We start from the raw sequence: 15,791 nt of genomic DNA, 5'->3' as shown, positions 1-15,791 counted from the left end.
CCACTTTTCCCATTTTGCCTTTATTTTAAATGACAAAACGGACATCCTACACAGCAAGTTAACAATACAAAATCTACAAAATGATACAGTGACAAAGTTTTGTTTTGTTCGACAGGTAACAACTGTACAGTGTAAATTGATACAATACTGTGTTTTTTATTCTTTTATTTACTCCTCTATATTTGGCACTTGACCACAAGATGCTATTGAAGTGAACGGTGGGACTGGCGCCCCTGATCACCTACTTGAAATGTGCAGAAACCCACAGAATTCATCAATACTTCTTCTTCCCCCTGAAGTCGTTACTCCATTACCTGTGAAAACTGCCTGGATCTGATGTTGTTTTCAGAGCAGCAGGTGTTAAATAAACAGGATGGAAGCAGTAAAGAGTCATCAGGAAATCCTGGAAACTGACACGGTGGCTTTTGGTTTGTTACTTGCAGTGTTTTAGTTCTGTCAGTTAAGTGTCGGTTCCGGTGTGTGGTCGTCGTCAAAGATTCCTGCCGTCTTTGTCGTCGCTGTAGCACAAAACTACACAATTTCTCCACTTGTTCCGCAGATGACAGAAAAAGATGAGATGTCACATTTGCGCTAAAGCGTGAGATTTTCAGACATTACCGTTGATTGTTTTGTTTTCACACTTATCACACAGGATATCTTTTTTTTTTTTTAAACTTAACGACTGCAAACCTTTTACTGGCTTCCAGGGAAACATGGACTCAGCGTGTTTTTTTTGGGGGGGGGGGGTTCAGGAAGGAAAATGTTTGAAATCAGACGCTATTTTTTCTCTGTTAACAGTAAAAAGACGCTACTCAAACTAAATGTAGCTGATGATGCTCGAAGTTGAATGCATAGCAATATGTGTGGTCCTCTCATTTCTTTTTAAAACATCCCTAGCATAAATATGAGTGAATACAGTGCAATACTTCTTTCATATCGTAAAAGAAAAGGAAAATGTTAATCATGACATTGCAATAATTAATACGTCAAAATCATGTTTTTTAAAGTGAATCTCTTCCACTGCAGCAAAACGCCACAGTGTTATCACAGAGTAAAAGAATATATAAGCACATACTATATATTCATATAACATCTAACCTCTTTTTAGTTTTTGCTTATACACTTGTTTTAACCATAATTGAAGAAAGAGAATCACAGCTCGGTACGTATGTCAAGTTCATGTATTCATCAGTGAAATTAATGTGTGAATGTCTATGTTGTGTAAACTGTGTGTGTTTTTTTTTTGTGGACACAAAACTTGGCATAAAAAGTCACTTTCGAAGAACAGATGGGCAGAATCGGTGGTCAGAATATTCCCCTTCATTTTGAAATCTGAGTTTTGGTTTCATGTAACGTTCCTCCTGAATATACAATAAAAAGGTATCGTTCATCCCTTCTGAAATCCCTCTGATTAAAATCCAGCCACACGTGGTCATAATGCAAGCTGTGGACACTCGTAGTCCCTGACTCACGCTCTTCATTTCGTCCAGTGTCCACGTGGAGTTAGATTGGAATATTATTTAAAGTTGTCACGCAAAACAACCGAGTCAGATACAAGAGAGAAAAATGAACATTTCAAATCCCTTTTAAATTCAGGACAAATGCTTTCAAAAAAAACATTGAATAAAAGAAATAAAAAAAAGAAACAGCAAACGGCTCAATGTACCTCATCAATCTGGTGGATCCTCCTCACTGGCCGTCCTCTCACACAGAGACAGCACAGCTCTGATTCAGTGTTTAACAAGTCCTTGATGGGATTTCAGTCCCTTGAGTTAGATTTGTACCGTATATATGAGAACCATGATGTCTGCAGCTTTTGACCAGGCATAGAGGCGCATGTACAACATGTTCATGTGAGTAAGTGGTGCTTGCTTTATGTACTTCTGCGTGTTTTGTGAGTCTGTGTGCATTTTGTGTGTGTGCATGTGCCTCTATAGCTCTTATGTCAATAATCTCAGGTTGGTCAACTGGGAGAGATTTTGAACGTTTGTTAAAATAATAATAAAAATGCGATGGTAAATGTCCAGTTCTCTACTGCCCAGCACTGCTGGGGTCACACTGGAGCAGTCGCACGATGGAGGGGTCGCTCTTCGCTCCCTCCACAAACTCCTCAAGAGACAGTTTACCTGAGAGAGAGAGAGAGAGAGAGAGAGAGAAAAGCATGATCGAAAGTGATCAAGAATATGCTGAAGAGCAGATATGTTCCTAAAAGCAAAGTGCCACTTTAACAACAAAGTTCTTTTAAATTCTTTTTAAAGCGGTTCATTTAAGTCTGGCAGCGACTTCCTGCCACTTCACCTAAAGAGACTAAATACTGCAGAGCGAAGATTTTTGCAGCAGAGCAGATCTGATGGATCCAGAAGTTCTAGACTTTGTAAAAATTACTTTTGCTAAAGGAAGATAAGAAGTCCTACCATCTCGATTTGTGTCCATCTGCCTGAAGATCTTATCTGTGCGTTTCTCAGGTGTGGACTCGTCCTCAGGCATCTTCATCACAGCGGAGACCATCTTGTAAATGGCCTGAAGACAGAGGGAACAGAGGCAGAGGAATCAGAGACACACAGACTCTTACTGGAAACTCTAATATTATTTATCCATTTATGAAAGAGTTGTTTTCCTTCCTTTGACCATGTTTTACATCAGTTATTCTGACAGAAGCACAAATGTAAGGTTCCATTAGCTGGCAAAGTGCAAAACAAACATCCTACATATGCATTTATACTGTATAATATATCCATTAATCTAATCTACTGACTCTTCTGAGAGGAAGGGGCTGTTCACTGCACAGAAACCAACAGGAAGTAAGTTTGTCTAAAAGCATCCGCAGCAGATGGAACTTTTTAATATTGTCTGTGTTTGTGGAGCTGTTAAACAAATATTTTTTCAAACCCAATTCAATAAATACTCAAAAGCTTTACAATTCATAACTACAGTAAACATCTGCTGCTGTGAACTATAATTCAACCCGATGTCTGGCTGTGAGAAAAAAATAAAACAGAGAACGAGTCGCACCAACAGAAAACCTGTTTTTAATTTTCAGCCCTGTCACTCCTTCACTATCGCTCCTCGCAGCTCTCACTCCTCGTCCACTGATCTCCTGGAATCTGTCTGACAGAGTTTCCAACCTCAGAACAGGATTTCCCCTGATCACTCTGAAAAGTTTTTCTATTTCAACACACGCACCAGAACAACTGTGCTAATCTGCATCCACCACACAAGCACCACCAGCAGTCATTAAGAGCTGCAGACATTAATTACATTCATTATCAGCTAATTAGCTACTGTATTGATTTCTTAAGTAGTTGATCAATCAATCTGCTAAATAAAAGTCTGATCCGCGGCCACAGAATCGTAATCATTTAATTACATATAATGATAAATGACAGCGAAAAGCAAACTGCGCTTAACTACTGTGTAGCACGGACCAGCAATGAATTATAATATTACATTTTCTGTCAATTAATTAATCAATTCGTCAGGTAGATGTCAAAATCTGGAAACATAAGTTTATTAACTTGCTCATTTTAGGGATTTATCTAGCAAATATCTGATTACAGCTTCTCAAATGTGAGGACTTGCTGCTGGTCTTTGTTTTAAATCAATTATTGTTTAGATTTGGACAAAATCTGTGAATTTGAGAATTCATGTTGGATTTGTGGGTAATTTTTATGTAGAATTACAATCTATTAATCAACCAAAGGTCCTGGGGCCTGTGTGAGAACATTAGTTATTCTGTGGCTGCTGAAGAAACTATGCAGGGACCTATAACAAGAACCACACGTTATCTGGTTGTACTGCTGAGTCACTGTGAGGATCAGAGGAGGGACGCTCCCTGATGGAAATGCACCACACGCCGAGTCTTATTTAGGGACGTCTCTGGACCCGGGAGGTCTTTACTGCTGGTTTCTAAAATTAGACGGCATCTGTTTCCCCTGCTGCGGGCAGTCACATGGTGTAGAACACAGAGGCATATGGATACATGACAGAGCAGCTGGTGTGGATGGCTGAGCAAATTGTTGCTTCGCTGCAGGAGCAGTTTAAAGACCAGGGAGCACGGTGTTACTACAATGGCATGCGGTGGCTGTTGGCAGCCCGAGGGCTACATGAAGCTAGAGGAGCAGAAAGTCTGAACAGATGAGAGAACAGAGGAGGCAGGAGAATAAAGATAGAAAGCAAGAACAAGAGAGATCACCACACCCACCGTTACAATCTCCAGCATCTCTGCCTTGCTGATGTATCCGTTCCCATCCAGGTCGTACATGCTGAAGGCCCACTTCAGCTTCTGGTCCAGTCGCCCACGCGAGGTCACACTCAGGGCAATGATGAACTCCCTGAAGTCTATGGTCCCGTCTCCGTTGGCGTCAAACGTGCGGAAGACATGTTCGGCGAACTTGGAGGCGTCGCCGTAAGGGAAGAAGTTGGCGTAGATCTTCTTGAACTCCTCCATGGACAGAGCGCCGCTGGGGCAGTCCCTCAAGAAGCCCTTGTACCACTCGGTGATCTCGTGCTCGGTGAAGTCCGTGTTGTCCATCAGGTCCTGCATGACGTCAGGACGGAGCTTGCTGTTCTGTTTGCCCATGGTCGCTGCTGGTGTTGAGGCTGTGACTGAGGTGCGACAGCGGCGAGGCTTTTGACTGCTGAGGAGGAAAATGACAGAATGAAAAGGGTTGTTAGAAATCATCTGAAACGGCCGGAGTTTTTTCAATATGGAGGAAGGACGGTGATGTCACAGTGGAACAAGAGTACATAATTATACATATGTAAACTAGGTGGAGTAACCTCCCTCATAAAGGAAACCAATATCTGTTGTATTGCTTTTGTTTTTCTAAGTATGATGTTACTGTTATTTGTGAAAACTTTAGGAGACAAGAAGTCCTGTTTCATACATATTTAATTATTTGAAACATGAATTTAATTGCTTTTTACCCTCTTGTATTCTAGGCTATGCGTTAGTTGACAAATCAAATATATGGGCTTATCTTCTCTTATCTTGTTTGTTCACGTTTCATGACAAATGCAAATAAACGTTATCATAAAAATAATGACAATACGCCAGATAGAGATGAAGCAGTTTGTTATAAACTGAGCATTGGGTCTTGTGCAAATGCAGAATGAAGCTCAGTCTCTCAAACAGCTGCAGCATGAGACCACCAAATGCTTTCATTGTGCAAAACTAAGACACACAACCACACCTACACTACAGTGCAGCACACACATTGCTGATAACCCTGATGCATGCGACATCATCTGTGCGTGCATCTCTGCAGCTGCAGATTCTATTTCCGGCAGGAACACTGATGCACACACATCTACATCTTCTGTATAAATACTCAAGGTGGTAAACTGACCACATTTGAGTCTATAACATTGTCAATTCTCAGCCTTTGGTTGTTCAAGCTAATCTAACAGTGTGTGTCTGAATCACATTCCTCTGCAACAAAAGTTGAACTTAACTCTCAACAGTTCATCCTCTAACCCTGCAGCTGATGTGCTTAGCACTCTCCCCCTGTCGGACCGCTAGCTGCTGCTCGGCTCTCCGAGAGAGAGACAAGAAGGAAACTGTTCTAAGCTGAGCCGAGGATAACGACAGATAAAAATCAGCAATGTTAGGTCAGGCCAAAGCAAATCACACCAGTGTTTGTTCCAGGAAGGGACATGGACATCCTTCACTTCTGTGTCTTGAGTTTCTCTTACTCTGTGCAAAGAAATGTGAAAGAGATCAGATGGGGCCTATAATCTAGACAAACAAATCAGTTATTGTCTTATAAGGACTATGTACTCTGTACTGTTTAGCCTAAATCCTAGAGCAAAGCATTCCTGGATGAAATCATTTTAACCCTTACCAAAGTCATACAGGTACAGACCAGCATTTTTCTTTTTAAATAACAACTGCGACAGTTATCCATCACTCATTCATTTAGCTGATCCATTGACTGATCACGGCTAACTGAGGAAAGATCCATCACGTTTACTACCCAACAAAGTGAATGCTTCAGTGGAAACGTGCTCTTTTTGTAGATACAAAACTTATTCAACTTTAATTAAAAAAAGTGCTGCTACGATGGCAAATTCCTGAGGAAACACTTTGGCAGAACTGTCAAAAACCAGGCAATCAATACACAGGCAGAGGGCAATGGAAACTTTAACATTATTATTATCATCCATGTCATCAGGGAACTTTGGCATTGTAAGTGAAACTGTGACAGAGACTTGTAAGGAAGTGAATCCAGTTCGGTTGAAGTTGCCTGTGTCGTCATTTGTTTTGCGGCCTCGTCGTGTGCCTTTACTTTTGCTCACATAGACACAAGTTCCATAAACAGCCAGTTATAATCCTTTAATTAACTCAGAGTAAACAATGGGCTCTAGCAATGCGGCAGCTGCCTCTAATGCTGTTGCCTATAGTTGACTTTAATGTGTGAATACTCGAGCAGCGTGAAAAGGAGATTAACACATGTTTACAGATTTAGACACATCGCTACTGGAGCTAAACACATCAGCAGCTGCAGCGAGCGTCCAGTGTGAAAAAAACAGAGTGTGTGTGTGTGTGTGTCTGTGTGTGTGTCTTTATATCAGACAGATGAAAACAGTCCTGATGCTTTGATAGACAAAGGTTAAAGAAGTAGAATCCTGGAGTAATCTGTTTAAAAGGCTGTCACAATGCATTTTTAAATTATCTTCAAAGTTTGGTTAGTTTGAATATTATCTGCTTGGTCTGGCTCTTTAGGTTTCCCCACAAACCACATCCCATTCAACTCTACACAACATTGAACGGACACAATGTGAATATGTAATTAAAGACATTTCAAAAACCTTACACATCTGCTGAAACCGACCTTGTTGTGTCTCTTCTGAAGCATCCTTAACACTTTTCAAAATTTGCTGGAGTTTTAAAGATCATTTAAAACAACTTTGTCTCTTAAATTAAACCAGAAGTTGTCCTCTGCAGTAAAACACACGTCTGTGGCTACTCTCAAACGAGTAGGAGGTTTTTGTTTCCGTTCCTTGTTTTCACCAAGGATACCATGTGTGTATAAAACAACACAACCCCACAGCAACCAGCTGAAGCGATTGATTATTTCATTCATAGATTCGTGCTTTGTCTGGTCGGTCACATCCTCTGCAAACTGCTTCTTAAGTGCTTAATGGATTTTGGAGCATTTCCATGATTATTGAGGCTGCATTGTCATGACAACTGACTATAGAGACGCTTTGTTTTTGACATTTTTATTTCACAAATCCCCTTTAAGTCAGAACTGAATTCAAAAACCTGTCGGCTTGAGTTATTGTTTGTTTGCTTTAAGCTGCAGTTTTAATCAAACAGACTCAAGGCAAGACTGTTTAGTGTGGACAAACAGAGCCGAGTAAAATGTTCCTCCATTATTCTAAATGAGGGAAATGAGGTTAATTAGTGTTGGTCTCCATGCATTGCAGGATGTATTTAGTCGGACGATTGACTTTTGTTACATAGAAATATGAATCTATATTGATCTGAGGATGATCTTTTTCCAATTGTTTTGTCTATAAAATCTCAGGAAATGGAGAAAAATGCCCAATGTGCAAAAGAACAAGAAGACAAAATTGCCTTTTCTTCACTGTTTAGTTCTAAAAACAATATGACAAATTTCCTGGTTTTCTTCCAACAAAGACAAGCAGCAAATCCAATTAGTAGGATTTAAATAATGTTCAGCTTTTTATTAATAAATAGCCAACGCTATATTTTAAGTTTCCATATTTAGCATTTAGAAGCAGGACTTTGCTAAAAAATAAGTTATAGTTTATGGGTTACTATAAATGGAATTTTGATGTACACTCAGACAACAATTGACAATATAGTAAACAGTTATCAGGTGTACTATATGATCATAAAAACATTTGTTTTATCCATTTAAGTTTTAGCTGGTCTCTTTAATCAGAAAGGAGGCAAAGATACCTCGAAATAAGATTTTTTTTAAACCTTGCATTACGTTCTATCTGACTTCTGGAATTCTTCCTGACCTCACTTATTACTATATGATAGCATATGATGGGAAATGGTTCTCTGATCAATATAATCTTCAGATTGTTTCTTGAGCCCTATTATTTGCAGAGATATCTTGGAAAAGGTTGTAATTTAATTGAACCAAATATTAAGCTCACTTGAGGAGCAGGCTGTCTATTCATTATAGGGTTGATCCTTCGATCCCCAGCTCCACACTACCTAAGGGTAAAAATAAAATCAATTTTGGACAAAATTAGTGCCCAGCTAAATTAAAAGAATTTAATTAATTCTATCCCCATACATAATTATTCTCCTTTCTGGCAGAAGGTATGAGAGTATTAAATAAGAAATGATGGGAAGAGGGCTCAGACCTCCACTGAACATCCCTTTGACCAGTCACCCTAAGAACTCAGCTATTTCTGGCTCTCTTGAGATCACCGTCTACATTTAACCACTAAGACTATTACCTGCTGCTGCTGGCAGACCTGTGATGGCACCATTACATAACCGAGGCTTTGACAAGCGAACACGTCACGTGGCTGAGACAAGTTTCTACCTTGACCTCGTCCTAAGGACCTAAGGTCAGGACAAGTGAGTGGACGCTGGTTTAACCTCCTGGGTCGTGTCTGAGAGCAGAACGAGCCTGAGATAAAGGAGGTGACCTCTGGGTGGTCAGGTATTAACAAGCAGAGAACAGGCTGTCACTTTCTGTTTCTAATGACACCGACGGTACAAACATAACCATTTGAGTATTCCACCTGCTGAGCGCTGAGACAGGCTTAACTCCTGAAACCACAGAGAGAGAAGCTCAGAGGGGGAACCATCTTCTTATCCAACCACTACCGACAACAACACATGAACAAAGAAACTACAGTTATGGATTATTGGAGGCCAATACCTTTATTAAGTTAAATAAATATTAAATATATCGAGTACCGATATATCAATACTCGAGAACAAGTTTTTTGTGGCAATATCAAAGAATACTTTCTCAGTACTGCGGATTGAGTGAATATGAAGATTTTTTATATTTTTATAAGCCTTCAGCAAACAATTATTTTCATTACCAGGTCAGCTGTTGATTGATTATTTCCATGAAACCTCAGTGACGTTAAGTTAAAAGGTGAAGTATATAAAATCCCACACTGTGCAGATAATATTTTTGTTCTTTAGTATTTCTGTACAAACCTCTGCACAGCAGCACTCCACCCCTTCTTGCTACTCGAATCAAAAGCCCTCCACACAGCGTTCATTCCAGAACATCTTGTTGCCCGCTTACATAACACCCAGTTGTCTCCATTTATATCCTGCAGGTAAATCTTAACACAAGTCCCACAGATAATCCAAGAACAGGGAGAGCCAAAGAGAGGCTGGAGGCCCCACAGGGGACCACAATGGCTGCAAAGAGCCTCGACCACAAACAGTGAGCACATGAATGAAACATTCATAATGCAATATGATCCATCTGTCACCAGGGGGGAGGGGGAAGGGGGGGGGGGGCATTCTCGACCTTACAGGCAGACAGTTCAGAGACCTAAAGGTTTTGTAACCTGATATATTCACCTGTAAGTCAAAGTGAAATGATTTTGTTTCAGCTGCGGTATTAAAAACTTTAACCTTATCAGATATGACTGGTTCAGACCGAGGAAAAAGTGATGAGTTCAGAGACACATGATGCTGAAGATCGCTATTTCGTCTCTGATTATCCGAGTGATTTATCAGAAATTGAGCTTTGCCTAATTTTAGTTTGCAAGACCTCAGAGGTGTTTGTTTTATAACCACAGTCAGGGTCACAACATCTGCAGCTTTATTATTGGTCAAACCTATTTTAAATGCTGTTCTTGGGTCTTCTCCAATACATAAGCACTTAGTAACCTCGTTAAGATAAGTGCTATGCAAATAAAGTTATTATTATAATCAACATTAAACCATAACTTTGTTGTTTATTGCACACTAACCATTTATTTTACATCTTTACATTTACAGCTGTAATGTATCGATGCAGAATTCTTCATTCTTGTTCAATGTCACTCAAACTACTCAACCTGTCAGTGTCAATAAAGTTGGCCTTAAGAGTCTAATTCTTACTTTACTTTAGCAAGGAAATCTTCATAGAAGGTTTGTGGTCATTTAAATGAAGTGTACATTTATCAAATACATACGACAGCCATATGTTTGACTCTGGACTTGCTGTATTTGAAATACATTTTCAATTCCTCTCTACAAGAATGTGGAGAAAGTTATGACTTTCTGCTGAAAAACATGCGAGTAATGAATGGTTTATTTTGAAAAGACCTATTTTAAGCTTCAACCACATTTTGTGAACGTCAGAGGGTTGAAGCAGCTCATACTCCAAAAAAAGGGGGGGGGGGGGGTGAAACCACAGAAGAACATTCAAGTAGCTGAAAGTGATGCAAAGCTGCTACAAACTCATTTCACGTCTTTTACCATTGCTTAAATTTCTACAATTTGTTTTACTGTAGATGACAAACTGTGCTGTCATTTGGTGCATGAACATGTCCCATGAAACCCCAGCAGCGCAGCCTCGTCGGCCTACGAGTGGGACCTTCAACCTTTCATTCAAAAGATAAGCATCAGTGTCATTCATGCACACTGAAGAACCGTGCAGGAAGTAAGATACTGATGGGGTGACAAACTTTCTACAAACACGAGTGAGATCCTACAGGATATCGAAGACTTGACTCGTGTCACCTCTTTTGACCTCAAACTTAGAGGTCGTATCATATGTGCAACAGACACATAAAAATGAGAGATCACAAGCGGTAAATAATCTGAGTTTTTAGCAATGTGGCCAATATGAACTGCAAACTGACTCATCCTGGCTTTCTCATCTGTGCCATTTTGGCTCAGATTTGACTATTTCTAAAACTGATGATCTGCAGCGCTTGTCATCATATAGTCACACCATGTACTCCTGTTCCCTACTTCTGTTCGTGTTCTGGCTGCAGCACCATTTGTGATCACATGCCTGATCTGCAACCATGTGATGGCTATCAGAAGCTGCTGCAGCATGGCATTGCTCCGGGAGCAGCCGTGCTCACGTTACAAGTATCATGAGCGGCGCTGTTCACTGTGGCGTGCTTTGGCGACTCCTTGAATATTTGGCTGCAATTCTATCTCCTGTTTTATTTAGTGCAAGGTCAGAACTGACCCGGCCTTTATCCGTAGTCTGAGGGAACTCTGCTAAAGGTTTCATTCTGTTACTGTCGGAAAATACAACATCACCGGGCACTGGGCAGTCAGCAAAATGTTATGACAACTTACAACAACAACTAAGTCAAGACATCTTGGTAAAAAGGCGTCTCAAAGCTAAATTAAGACTAAAATAATATTGTGAGACAAGTAAAAGCAGAAGTAATCTAGCTGAGTTGTATATAAAATGAAATAATGTTAAAACAAATATAAAAACAGCGAATGCGACAATGAATTTCTTAACACGTGTTCTACTTCATCAAACAAGGGCCACATCGAATACACTTGTAATTCTGTGTTTGTTTGTTAACATCAAGACTGGGGGTTTGTTTGATGCCGACAGCACAAACATTATTGAGTTAAGAGGTGAAATATCTCACCGACTAATTGATTAGTTGAAGCATTGACAACTATTTGGATCGTCAGACAAATAAATAACACGAAACACACCAAACCAACAGTATGCTAAACACTAACCTGCGGGAAAACTGGCGTCGATGCAAATTTTTTCAACACTTGCTCGATAAAATATTTTAATTGATTCACACAAGCTCACTCTTTGGAAATAACATTGGATTCAACTTCATCCTGTGATGAAGATCTTCTCCTTACTCAACAACAGAGAAGGGATCAGATTTGATGAAATTGGCGTTATCTATTTTGAATCACAAATTGTGGATCATCAGCAAACCTCTCTCCACGCTGTCAGCAGCCTCACCAGCACTCCCTCACTCTGCCAGTTAACTGAGCTGTTCACATAATACTGGTAACTACAACTGTCAACAAACCTTTCTGTCCTTGGCTTTCAGTTACTAAAACAAGTTTGTTAACACACTCAGTGAAAATTGGTAGTAACCAACCTCTATTGTGTATTTTCACTACTTTTATTTGACACCTAATGGATCTTTAAAACAACAATGGCAAACTTTCTCTGGTACACGTATCTCCAACGAAAGGATTTACTGCTTCCTCTGTATATGATTTAGGTGACCTGGGTAAACTGAGATACAAGTAGACCAAATGATTAATCAAGAAATAAATCAGAAGGTTAAACTAATAAAGTAACAATTAGCATCAGCCCTAATCCAGTTTTTTTGTGTTTCTTGTCCAGCGGATGTACATAAACCACAGTTCATGTAAATTTAAAGATATTTTTCTCAAGTATTCTTTCTTTGATGCAGTCTTAAACCACTTCTTCATTTCTTTAAACTTCACTAGAAATCCCAACCATTGTGTCATTGAGGGACTTGAGGCAGCAACTTCATCATAACGCAGCACACATGAACTGCCACTGTCAGCCGAGGAGTGTTGTACGTCAACGCATTGCACAAAACCACAACCATCACAGAGAGGACATTATGAGGCAGCTAAAAGACAGGATTATTAGTGTCCCCGACATCAACTGCAAGAAGGCAGGCGGAGCTGCGGAACAGATATAGAGCTGAACAAACACACACAGACACTGGCAGTTAATTGTCACTGATTGCACACACAGGCAGAGCGCTGTTTGCTTTACACAGAGTATCTAAATGTGCCTTTCTCTCAAACGGCCTGTTGTAAAGACAAATGCTGCAGAGATGTAAATGTCAATCTGTCCCATGACTAAACATCTCCCACCCACTCCACCAGTGGTATCTGCTGCACAGCACGCAAGACATGTGGTTTTCTCTCCGATGACTTTATCTGTGCGTCTCGCTCTTTATGTCTCAGTCTCAGAAGCTCTTGCTCTTTCAGCGTCTTTCTGTTTCTCCAAATCACCTTCCCCCGGCTGCTTCCTCCGACAGAAGTCTAATTCAATTCAGAAAGAGCATCGACTGCATCTCAGACGAGCCTAACTACAGAGGATACTGCCAGTGTGGCCAGTCTGGCCCAGAATGAACCCACAACACACCCACATCTTCGAAAATAGATCATCTGTTCAAATTTAGTGAACATTTGTAAGCGTTCAGCATCTTGAAATGTTTGGAGGGATGGTTCTGACACCAAGGGGGCTATTATCTTGACTCCACCCTTCTGACAGCACCTTCACAGGTCTTTAAATGTTTCTTGTCGTGGAGAGAGGAGGAGCTGTACGGTGTATTTCATTTCAGACACATCTCCTAAAACCTAATCGAGCCACAGAGATTCAAAGACAGGAAAACCGAAACAGTCTGTGTGAGCAAAACCTCTTCCCTCTAATCTCCTTCATCTGAATTTGTTTTATTTATTTCTCTCCATCTGCGTCCACTCACGTCTTTTTTACGCCCCCATCTCCTCCTGAACAGTTCACTGGGACCAACAGCTGAAATCCAACCATGACAGGTTCCTGTTTACGTCCCACAACAAACAACGCCAACGGCATTCAACCACCACAAGCCACCAGGCCAATAGGAGTAAATTTGCACAAGGACAAGCCAGGTCTCTTAATTCTACAGGCCACTTTGGGAGGCAGCAATCTTGTCCTGAGTCTCTATAATCCTCAGTTCTACTTTAGCTGCTCGTCTGCTGGAAACCTGAAACCTGTTAAGGCGACTCAATGCAAAACTGACCATTTTCCTTACAGATTGATCGAATTGATCTACTCTACATAGCACAATAAAAGGAGTGGACAATAAGTCCAAAACTTTAATATCAGTTGATATCGTTAAATATCATGATAAATTATTTCTCTGCAGTTTAAAGGCTGTTTTCTACTCCTGAGTGAAGGTTGCGGGTTTAAACTCAAAGAATCACAAACACTTTACAAATTTAAGGTAAATAGTTTGTGTTACACATTCTCACTGCGCTTCCACAATGCATAAGCATTATATTGATGGGTATTAAACTTTTGTTTTATTGCTGTAGATGAAAATCATTTTGCAATGATTAACAAGATTGTTTTATCGCTCTGCCCCAATGTCAAATGTCTCACTAAAAAACTGCTGTATCTGTGGTTTTGACATAATTCTAGGAAAGTTAAATATTCAACACAAAAAACAAGTGTAGCAGCAAATCCTCTCAACTAAGATGCTGAAACCGGCAAATGTTTGACAAATTCTTGCTTGATAGATGGAATACCTCAGTCATAATTGTTTCACACTATTTTCTGACAATTTACTGAGAGGAGAAATTGTTGCAGTCTTCCATAACTGATCTAGAATCCTCCTGCTGTTACTTCCCTCCCCGCGTAGGTCCGGGCAATAAAACAATACCAATTTATTGCATGTCAATGGCATCAGAACAAAAGTCCAATATATATTGATATATTGCTTGTGCATATGTTCCACTTTCGATTTGTAAAAATGTGCAGCTTGATAAATGTTCATAAAGATAAATGTAAATGCACTGAAGCCCATGATAATGACAAACTGTACTGTTATACTGTATTATTACACTGTACTGTTACAATGTACTATTGCACTGTAGTGTTACAGTGTGCTGTTAATGTACACACACGAGACATTCATTGACAGGAGGACAAACAGTTCCACTCACTTGTCAGAGTAACGCAGCAGCAGCTCAGTGAAGTCTATCCACCTCCTGCTTTAAATCCCCTGAGTGACGGAGTGACTGAGGGGACGTGTGTGTGTGTGTGTGTGTGTGTGTGTGTGTGTGTGTGTGTGTGTGTGTGTGTGTGTGTTGTAATGAGATGCCCTGCCTCAGGACTCCTCTTTCATTTCCTGTTCCTCGCTCCAACATGGAGAAAGTATAAAAAAGCGAACCAGCGCCTCTCCTCTGCGGCTCAACGCAGAACCAGAAGAAGCGGCTTCATATTCCCATGAGGAGCGGGGCTGAGGCTTCATCCGCCCGCTAGCAGCAGCAGCATCATCATGGTGGTGCTGCTACTTTGTAATGTAGAAGTTCCGGAGGAGGACACGGTTTGAAACTGGAGTAACTGTTTAGTTGAACTCCAGTAGACTCAGGTTGTTTGGTGGTTTGTAAACATTGATCCTGTGTGAAACTCACCGGAGCTCCACGCGAGGGGAATAACAACAAAACAACAAAACAAAAGTAGGAAGCGGAGAAAGCGCGAGGGAGGGAACCGCTCAGCGACAACTTACCTCGCGGTGAAGTCGCGGTGACGGAGCCGGCGAGGAGAAGCTCTAATGGTCCATTACCTCCTGGTTACCGTGTGTGTGGGGGGGGGACGTGTCTCACGGACGGAGGGAGGGGAGGCGACAGGTCGCAGGAGCCACACGCGGAGCTTGGGGGGTTCGCCGGCGGCTGCTCGCAGTTCGAACTCCGGGGAGGATGTTTCCTCCAGCGGCGGCGCTCACTCCGCTTAGCCCCGCAGCCGTGACGTCAGGGCCCCGAGCCACGTGGTGCGGCAGGCGGCCAATGGGGAGCCGCGTTGTCCTGGCAACAAGAACTCGGTGACTCAATGGCGAGTTGGTGTGAAAGAAAAAAAAACACAAGAAGTTTGTTTTCTGACGAGTGGAGTCTCAACACAACGGGTTTTAATATTATTCATTATTTATGCTTTATCATTATTATTTTGTATGTTACCACAAGCAGCTATGTGGTAGTGGGCTACGTCTGTAGTGCTTTAAAGGAGCTCTATTGGCTTGGCTATATTTAGATATGATAAGTATATTAACAATACCTTCAGCACACTATTTCAGTGAGAGAGAAAAAATACTAT

The 15,791-nt window shown here is 40.9% G+C and overlaps 1 protein-coding gene across 2 annotated transcripts; it reads right to left on the bottom strand.

Annotated features, from left to right (window-relative positions):
* Nucleotide 1: 1 nt before the first annotated feature.
* Nucleotides 2-15,400, bottom strand: ncaldb (neurocalcin delta b). Of its 2 annotated transcripts, none has more exons than XM_053446483.1 (4): nucleotides 15,211-15,400; nucleotides 4,202-4,637; nucleotides 2,415-2,520; nucleotides 2-2,126 (listed from the first exon to the last, which is right to left on the bottom strand). In XM_053446483.1, the coding sequence occupies exons 2-4, from the start codon at nucleotides 4,577-4,579 to the stop codon at nucleotides 2,032-2,034; spliced, it is 579 nt and encodes a 192-aa protein (XP_053302458.1). In that variant the 5' UTR covers nucleotides 4,580-4,637; nucleotides 15,211-15,400; the 3' UTR covers nucleotides 2-2,031. The 2 variants fall into 2 exon arrangements, with proteins under 2 accessions (XP_053302458.1, XP_053302459.1); XM_053446484.1 differs by lacking the exon at nucleotides 15,211-15,400 and adding an exon at nucleotides 6,834-6,982.
* Between the last annotated feature and the right edge of the window lie 391 nt (nucleotides 15,401-15,791).

This window comes from Pleuronectes platessa, chromosome 18 (genome assembly GCF_947347685.1).
Source record: "Pleuronectes platessa chromosome 18, fPlePla1.1, whole genome shotgun sequence".
NCBI classification, from domain to species: Eukaryota; Metazoa; Chordata; class Actinopteri; order Pleuronectiformes; family Pleuronectidae; genus Pleuronectes; species Pleuronectes platessa.
The sequence above is the reverse complement of the archived record's forward strand: the minus strand, read 5'-3'. Positions and strand labels throughout refer to the sequence as shown.